The following is an 8,995-nucleotide window of genomic DNA, read 5'->3' on the forward strand; positions in this document are numbered from 1 at the left end:
AACTCGGACGGGGGGGTGCCAAGGGCAACATACGTAACCTAAACATCTGTACCCCCATAATATGCTGAAATAAAAAAAAAATTGGTATTAACTGATCAACACATAAGTGCACGTATAAAAATAGCATTTACTGGATGTCAGGCAGGGGGGAGGAGGGGACGGGTATTTGCATACACAAAGAGTGCGACACGCACCATCTAGGGGATGGACACGCTTGAAGATCAGACTTAGGGGGGAGGAGGGGCAAGAGCAACATACGTAACCTAAACATCTGTACCCCCATAATATGCTGAAATAAAAAAAAAAGAAAGAAATGATGCATTCTCCCCAGAAAACATTATCTGAAGCTTGGCATGTTCCCAGATGCACACGCGTGTTTGCTGAGCAGCCACTGTGCACTGGGGCAGGGCAGGGCGGGGCGGGGGCGGCGCAGCGCCTCCCAGGGCTGTCCTGCAAGAGCGGGAGGCGTGTCGCACGGAAGAGGGGAGAGGATGTGGGTACTGAGGTCTCTGGAGGCCTCTCCTCTGTCCCAACAGGCGGGAGGGGTGGAGGGGAGAGGGGCCGCCTGCTGCGGGCCGTAACCACCCTCACCCTCCGTGTGTGGCAGGGCCGAGCTCCGGCATCCCTGGCTGGTCCACCCGCAATAAAGCAATGGCCAAGCCCGGACCGCAGGGGCCGACGTGAAGGCAGCCCTGTCCTGCCGGGTCCCGCTCCCCGCCCGGCTGCCAGGCGGCAGACAAGGCTCGATTCACAGGCCGGGCTGCGCAGCGGAGCCCTGGGCACCGTCTTCCAAAGGGCCCTGCTGGAAAAACATCTCAAATGCTCCCAAGCTGGAAGCGCCACACGAGAGACTCGAGAAGCCGCACAAACCCAGACGCTGGCCAGCATCCAACGGGCCTGGATGGCGAGACAGCTCCGCAAGTCCCCACCAAGGCCCGAGGACACTCGCCGGGGCTCCAGGGACAGACAAGCCAAGGGAGACGGTGGCAGCCACCAGGCCATGCGGAAGCTCGGAGCTTGGCCTTTCTGGCTGCGGGGTTATTCTAACGCCACTGGTAGCGCTGCCCAGGGACTCCGGCCAGCCCGACAGCGGGCAGGAGAAGTGCCTCTCGCGGCCAAGAAGGCAGCCACGGCCCTGGGAGGACTTTCCAGCCATGTGGAAACGAGACACTCCTTCAAGACTGGGCCACAGTCCCCTGGGGCGACTAGGGCAGGGGAGGGCCAGAGAGGGGGCTCAGGCACACCAGGGGACCTGCTGCTATCACCTGCTCTGGTCACTTGGCCACCTCGAGCCCAGGAAGCCCCCAGACAGACCCGCTGTCCCACCCCCACCTAGGGGTCAGGCCCCAGCTCTCCCCAAGCTCCGGATTCTCGTGCTGATCTAGAGCAGCTGCACTGAGACCCTCGGCTGCCAGCTCGCTGTGGTGCCACCGGCGAGGCCCCACCTGGGGCTGACGCTGGCGGTTCCCCAGGGGGCTCAGCTTCCCCGCGGGGCTCTGGGATGCAGGCACAGAAAGCAGTAAGTCCCAGGTGCACAGCGGCCGAGCGCTGAAGGTTGCCCGTCCCCTGGTGTCACCCTTCCCTGTCCCCTGGGAGGGACGACACAGTCGGTCCGGACCCTAGGCTCCCAGCCCTTCCAGGGCCAGTGTGAGCCTGTGGTGGCCTGGGCGGGCAGGAGGGTGGGGCTCTGTCTAGGCCTCCGAGGGAGCTGGGTGCAAGGACAGCTGTCCCATGGTGCCCTCTGCCCGCCAGCCCCTCCCCCGCCTCGCCCAGCAATTCACGGGCCTCCCCCAGGAGGATAAACACGCAGTGGCTGGCGGTAAAAGCCCACACAGGCGCCCGGGAGGCCGTCCCGCTTCCTGGCTGCTGGACAGGCCACCGCCCACAGGCCGGCAAAGAAAGGCCTGGCTGGGCAGGGACACACAGGGAGGCGCGGTGGCATCTGTGCAGTCTGGGTGACACGGGGCCGCCCACAGTTGCCGAGGCCACACCCCGGCCCACGGAACCATGCACGCTCTTTCAGCCAGGGACCAACAAGCACCCACCAATGGGCGAGTGCCTGGCAGGAAGAGGGTCCCGGCCCCCTGCTGCCGCCCCAGGGGGGGAGAGAGAGCGCCAGGGAGACCCCGCACTGGCGGGGGGCAGACGTCCTCACCAGCGCCACGGGGAGCTTTGCAATGGCCAAAATGGCCTCTCTCAGGGCACCGACCTCCCTGCCCAGGGAGGGCTTCTGTCGCTCTGGGAACCCGACTGCGTCCGGCACACGTGGGACTCGAGACCACAGGCTCACGCGCTGGGCTAAGGCTGATCTGGACCAGCCCACGAGGAAAGTGAGCCAAGAAGGGGACGCGTAAACACCAGGAGGTCCCGCCCTCCTTAGGAGAGGCCACGGCTGTTGGCTGCAAATCCCGGGGAGGGGGCGAGGGATCTCTAGCTACTATCCCATAACGCTGCACGTGGGGCCGCGGAACACAGCCTGTGCAGGGGCGGGGGGACCAGGGGACCCCACACGGACCAGGCCGCTCTCCAGAACGCCAGGAAGCATCAGGGACGCAGCACAGGCCCCACAGGCCCAGGGTCTGACACCCAAAGCGGTGAAACCAGGAGCAGAATGAATCCCGCGGTGCAGAAGCTCGGGTGGGGCTCCCCGCCCCCCGAGACCAGCAGGCCGGCGGGGCTCACGGGAGCAGGACTGCTACAGGCCGGCTCGCGTCCCCCTCAAAGATACATACAGGTCCCGACCCCTGGTCCCTGTGAGTGTGGCCTTATCTGGAAAGGGGGTCTTTGCGGATGTGAGCCAGGTAAGATGTGGTCACAGTGGATTAGGGCAGGGATTAAGGACGCTGATCGGTGTCCTTGCAAGAAGAGAGAAATTTGGACACACAGAGGGAGGCAGGCCGCGATGGCGGGGGCAGAGGCTGGAGCGGCGTCTCTACAAGAGGAGGCCACGCGCACCAGCAGGGAGAGAGGCGGGACGGAGCCTTCCCCGGAGGCTGCAAAGGGAGGGCCCCGCAGACACCTTGATTTCAGACTTCTTGGCCTCGAGGGCTGTGAGAAAACGAGTTTGTTGTTTCAAGCCCATCAAGTCTGTGGCTCTTTGTCGCAGCAGCCCTGGGACACAGTACAGGCACCCGCGCGGCTCTGCCGGCCAGTAACGGCCGCGGGGCTGCACCCAGGGCGTGAGAATCGCCCTGTGGGGACTGAAGGGCTGGGGCAGCGTCTCCCACTTCCCCTGGTGACGCAGAACTCCGGCCGCCCCGACGCACGGTTCACAACGACCAGGCGGCTTCCGGGAAAGTGACCTGCGCTGTGTACAAAAGAACCAGGTGCCCCGGTGCCGCTCTCACAAAGGCCTGGCCCGCTGCACGGGGGACAGACGTTCCCTCTAAGATCCGGACACCACGTAAGGACAAGGACGTGCTGGCGGCCGGGCCCATCCCCCAGCCGTGAGGCCAGGAGCACCGAGGGGCAGATGGGACGGGCCACACCTGCCCCCGGGAGAGTCACTGCCAGTCGGCATCTTTCCCACGAAGGTGGCTCCTGCACCCTCGTCCCCGGGGCCCCTGGAAGGACATGGGCCCGTTGTCTTCCGTTCACGCTACGGCTACAGACAAAGCTGAATTTCGCAGACGGGAGCCCGCACAGAGACCCGGGCTGCGGGAGACTTCCCGGAACCCCTACTGGAGGCCACTTCGCCCGGCAGAGCGGAGGCGGCTGAAAGGAGGGCCTGGCCCTTCCGGCTTTCCCGCCCCTCCTGCTCGCAGCCTCTCCCCTCTGCAAACAGGCTCCACCCACCTCGGCCTGACACCCTGGCCCTCTTCCACCGGGGTGTGCTCAGACCCCTCTGAGCCTGCCAGGAGCCACGGGGGCTGGTCCCTGTTTCCTCGGCCTGTCCGTCCATTCCTCTGTCCACCCGTCTATGAATCTGTCCATCTCTCCAGCCATCCATCTAGCCATCTGTCCATCTGTCCGTCCACCCATCCTTCCCAAGCCCGGGCACGACCTCCCAGCTTCCTTCACTCCCCTGTCACACTCACTTTCACCTGCACAGCCACAAAGGCAGAAATGAGACAATCCGGGAGTCCCAAGGGTGACAGCCAAGGTCCGAAGAGGTGGCTGTGAGCATGGGTGGGCTCAAAGAACCAGACCCCCACCCTGGGAAGTGTGCCAGGATGGGCCAAGACACCCCACGCGCCACCACTGACTCCGCGTAGAGCCCGACCCAGGCGGGCTCCTCCCGGGACGCGGGTCGAGCCCTGGTCCCCAGGCAGGTCCTCCAGAGTGACGCACACCAGGGAGACCGGACTGGGGACAGGGCCCTGAGGGTGACAGAGCTCAGGCCGTCCCTCTCTGCATCCGAGCGGTGGCAACAGTCCCTCCCTGCCACTGCCCCTCACTCCACGGCGCCTTCCCCTGCCGCAGGGGGCTGTTCACTTACACGCCCCAGAACCCAGAGAACACAACCCGAGATACCAATGCCACCGGTGGGCTCCGAGGGCAGTAAGCGGGGACAGGCCCAGGTCCCCGGCCTGCCCGTACCAACGCGGGGAGATGCGACCCTGCTGCCTCCTCGGTGCCCACCCCTACACGCCCGCAGCTCCGCAGGGCAGGGCAGGAGGAGGGGGGCACTGGGTGGTCACTCTATCTGCAAGGACGGTCGGGCCCGGGGAGCCCAAAGGTGGCAGAGACAGCGTCTGTCTTGCTCACGCTGTATCCTCACCAGCCTGGCTTTAAACATTGGTGGGACAAATGCAGCCGACAGACAACTGCCACCCCGCTCCGCCCCGCCCCACCCGGTGGGCAGCCTGCTCCGCTGTCCTGGGCTCCTGCTGGGGCAGGCCCCGCCTCCCGGACACAGGCCCCGCACAGATGTGACAGGCCACTTTCCGCGTCCCTTACGGGCACCCTGCTCAGTCAAGTCTCTCATGTGGGTTTCTAATTTAGGGGGCATGGGAGCTCGGGAGGCCTTTTCTAAAATAAAAATAAAACAGGCACAAGTACATTTTAAAAGAGAAAAGGGAATTTTAACTTCTAGCCTCAGCTTAGCCAGGAAGTCCCTGACCTGGCCTCTGGCAGCGTCCCCACCTCCCGCCCCCAGCTGCCCTGGCCTCCCCGGGGCTCCTCGAGCACACCCACTTGATTCCTGCCCCAGGACCTCTGCACTTGCTATTCTCTTGGACCGAGACGCACTTCAGCCCTAGAACCATGAAGTTCACTCCCTGATGTTTTCAGGTCTCTATTAACCATCACGTCCCTGCCCACCCTGTCTACAGTAGCGCCACCTGTTACCCATCCTTTTCTCTTAAGGACACTCACCAATCACCTGATACTGCCTCAATCACGTATTTAAACCCATATTTAAGCTGGTGACTGTGCCTCTCCCCCTGGAACGCCCGTTCCACAAAGGCAGGGGCCTTGAACGCCTCGTTCACCGCTGTGTCCCCCACAGCCCTCAACAGAGTGCAGCACACAGTAGTTGCTCAATAAATACCGGTGGGACCAGTGACTGACTCCCGTATCTTCATTTCGTTTGGGAGCCACCAGGCATGTTCCCACCTGTGCTCCAGCAAGAAAAACCCAAAGTGGGGTCGGGCAGCTGGTCTCTGACGCCTCTCACGTCTTGGGGTGCAATCTCGCAGCCAGCCCCTGCCCAGACTGCTGCATCCACGGGCACCGTCCAGAAGCCAAGTCCAGCTTATCAGAACAAAGTGGGGGGGCTGTTTGGTGACGCGAAGCATGAGCAGATTTAACATGCGCGTCCAGCGCAATGAAGAGGGTGACAAGGTGGTGAGGACCTCAGTGGTCAGGGTTTGGGGACAGGACTGGAGCCCACCCCCCTAGCAGAGGCACGTGCCACCTACTCTGATCGGCAGGGCAGTGCCAGCCACAGGGCGTCAGGACAAAGATACCCTCCCTGTGCAGTGCAGGCTGAGACCCAGACCCGCATGGCCCCCAGCCCCTTCCCTGGGCATTTGAAACCACCAGCCCAAGACGCAACGGACGGCTCTGGCTCTTTCTCCCGAGACACACAGGTCGGCAGCGTGTAGGCGGCCTACATCTGCGCCCGGAAAGGGCTGTCTCAGGGAGCCACTGACGGACGAGCTGGGGGCTGTTAAACAGCAGGTTGGCAAAGTTTAGCACAAGTGAACAGGAGGCGGAGGTGGGCGCCCCACGTGCTGGGTCATGGGGCAGGTGGGCGTGGCCGCAGTGGCAGGCCCCAAAGCTGAGAAGAGGTTGCCTTTGGCAACCACTTCCTCTCTTTTTATTAAAAGCAGCACCTCTCACCCTGTAGGTACACAGGCATTTTGTTTTTCAATTGCAGGAAAAAAAAACCACAGGTAGTTAATTAGCTACACAGTGAAATACAGGACAACATAAAGTTTAAGGGAAGATTCTGGGGCCACATTCCCCAGGTTCTAGCCCAGCACAACCAACCACTTACTGGCTGGGCAACTTTGGGCAAGTCGCTAAACCTCTTTGTGCCTCAACTTCCCTCCTCTGGAAAACAGGGATAGCAAGAGTGTAGGCTGGGCGCGGTGGCTCACGCCTGTAATCCCAGCACTCTAGGAGGCCGAGGCGGGAGAATCGTTTGAGCTCAGGAGTTTGAGACCAGCCTGAGCAGGAGCGAGGCCCCATCTCTACCAAAAAAAAAAATAGAAAGAATTAGCTGGACAACTTAAAATATATACAGAAAAAATTAGCCGGGCATGGTGGCGCATGCCTGTAGTCCCAGCTACTCGGGAGGCTGAGGCAGGAGGATCGCTCGAGCCCAGGAGTTTGAGGTTGCTGTGAGCTAGCCTGACGCCACGGCACTCTAACCCGGGCAACAGAATGAGACTCTGTCTCAAAAAAAAAAAAAAAAAAAAAGCATATACTTCATAGGAATATTGTGAAAATTAACAAGTTGATACAAATAAAAGGCTTGGGGCTAGTTAAGGGCTATCTAAATGCCAGGTTATCACTCCCTGGGGAAACAGCCCCAGGCTTTGCTTTTAAGCCAAGCTAAAAGCCAGGGCAGCACAGTTCCATACCTGGCATCTGTTAGCAGGAAGGGGAAAAATAAAGTCAAATAGAACAGCCAAGACAAGTACTCCAGGCGTGCTGTTCCCGTGGCGGCCGCTGGCTGGCCTGGACGGCAGAGCAAACATCCAGAAGAGCCTCTTTAAGGAGGCTTCTGGGTCAGGGAAGGAATCAAAGTGAAGGCCGGTTCCCTGTCCCTTTTCCCTGAGCCCCACCGTGCAAGACGCCACAGGGACTTATTCCCAACCTGTGCAGCCCAAATAAGCAACTGCGCCAAGTCCCAGGCACCCCTGCAGCAAGGCTGGCCCATTCGGACGGCGAGATCAGGTTCACTGCCAACAGCCTTGGTCACCTCCGTCCACTCGTGGAAGTCCTGAGTGCCTCTCCCAGCTCCCCGAGCCCCAAAAGAGACTGACGTTCAGATTCACGGTATGATTTGGTCTAAGACGGTGCTCCCCAAACTCTGCTGCACGTCAGAATCACCCCGGGAGATCTGAAACATCCTGGTGCCCAAGGTGAACCCTGTATCAATTCGATGAGGCGGTCAGGGTCGAGCCATGGGTATCTTTACGATTCCACAAGTGATTCCAATGGGCAGCCAAGTTGGGGACCCGCTGGACTAAGAAATGAGGGGGGCACAAGTGAAATTCGTGTCATTAGGCTCGAGGCAGGGGAACCGTTCCCCTCTGCTGCGGGGAGGGGGAGGATTTTCGGGGGGGAGGCGTGTTTTGCACTGAGAGGGGCCAAGAGGCACCCCTGGGGCCCCAGGAAAGTGGAGTGGAGCCAGCGCTCGCGCACACACCCCCTGGCAGGAAAGATGTCAAGGCGTGCAGAGGGCAGGCAGGGCGCGGGCAGGAATGGGGAAGCGCCACTGGCATTGCTAGCAACCGCCACTCATTTCGGCTTGTCATTTCCTCAAGTCAGGAAGGCGCCCGCTCTGCCCCGCTGCCCGCCAGCCTCCGTCCAGGCGCCGAGCTGCGTCCCGCCCCGGGTCCAGTCCGCCCCTGTGCTCCGCTAAGTCTGGCAGGAGACAAAACTCCTGAGTTTCCTGACCTGGGGTTCCAGCCTCCCCCGCCCGCCGCCGCTCCACGTCAACATCCCTTAATACCCTGGGAAGCAAGGGCTCCTGTCTGGGTTTGGTTTTAAAAAAAGAAAGAAAGAAAAAGGCTTTCACGTTGGCAGCTCCAGGGCAGTAAACAGGGAACCCGGTCAGGAACAGCAAAGGGACCTGGGCACAGATGTCTGCAACATGCCCGGACCTCTGGGCTCAAGCCCACGTAGGGAGCAGACAACTTCTTTGGGAATTTCGGACACTGTCCTTTATCCCTGCCAGGCTAGGCCCCCTTTACTGCTGACAATAAGAAACGTCCCTCCGGAGAGAGGCCCACTGCGAGGGAAAGGTCTGCAGATCCCGGGGTCAGGCTGGACCACCCCCACCTACACACCCTAGTCCCCACCTGAGGAGCGTGGCTGTCGCTGGGCCACATCCATGGCTGTGGGGGTGGGAGAGGAGGAAGCCAGTCCCGGCTTCTGCCCTGCGGGGTCTGGGGGCGCGGCGGGCACAGCCTCCCTCGCCCACCCACCGCCCGGCCCCCCGTTTCCGTGCAGGGACGCGTCCTTACCGCTCTGGCCTCGCTGGGTCCCAGGGGCTCCGAGGAGGCGCCGGCGCCCCCCGCGCGCGCGTCCAGGATGCCAGGCGCCAGCGAGTAGAAGGGCGGGCTGGGGCTGGGGCTGGGGGGCAGCCCGGAGTCGGGGCTGTCCAGCAAGCCCTCCCGGCCCTGCTCCTTGGGGCCGTCCTCCATGCCCTGCAGATGCAGGTGGCCCACCATGTCTGGGGGGCGCGGGGCGCGGGCCCCCGGCTCCTCGGCGGCCTCCTCCACCGCGCTCCGGGCCGGGGCAGGCGGCGGCGGGGCGAGGGCTGCGCCCGGAGACCTGCGGGCGGAGCGACAGGCGGCGGTCAGGCCGGGCGCCCCGC

At 62.3% G+C, this 8,995-nt stretch overlaps 1 protein-coding gene across 1 annotated transcript in view; it reads right to left on the reverse strand.

Moving 5' to 3' along the window:
* The window catches only part of LOC105825597 (filamin-interacting protein FAM101A), a 22,627-nt gene extending 13,640 nt beyond the window's left edge, over nucleotides 1–8,987 (reverse strand). Inside the window, exon 1 of the mRNA XM_012663434.1 lies at nucleotides 8,643–8,987. Coding sequence (XP_012518888.1) covers nucleotides 8,643–8,849 — 207 coding nt within the window. The 5' untranslated portion in view covers nucleotides 8,850–8,987. The remainder of the gene's footprint in view (nucleotides 1–8,642) is intronic.
* Between the last annotated feature and the right edge of the window lie 8 nt (nucleotides 8,988–8,995).

This window comes from Propithecus coquereli, unplaced genomic scaffold, assembly GCF_000956105.1.
Source record: "Propithecus coquereli isolate 6110/MARCELLA unplaced genomic scaffold, Pcoq_1.0 Scaffold81, whole genome shotgun sequence".
Lineage (NCBI taxonomy): Eukaryota > Metazoa > Chordata > Mammalia > Primates > Indriidae > Propithecus > Propithecus coquereli.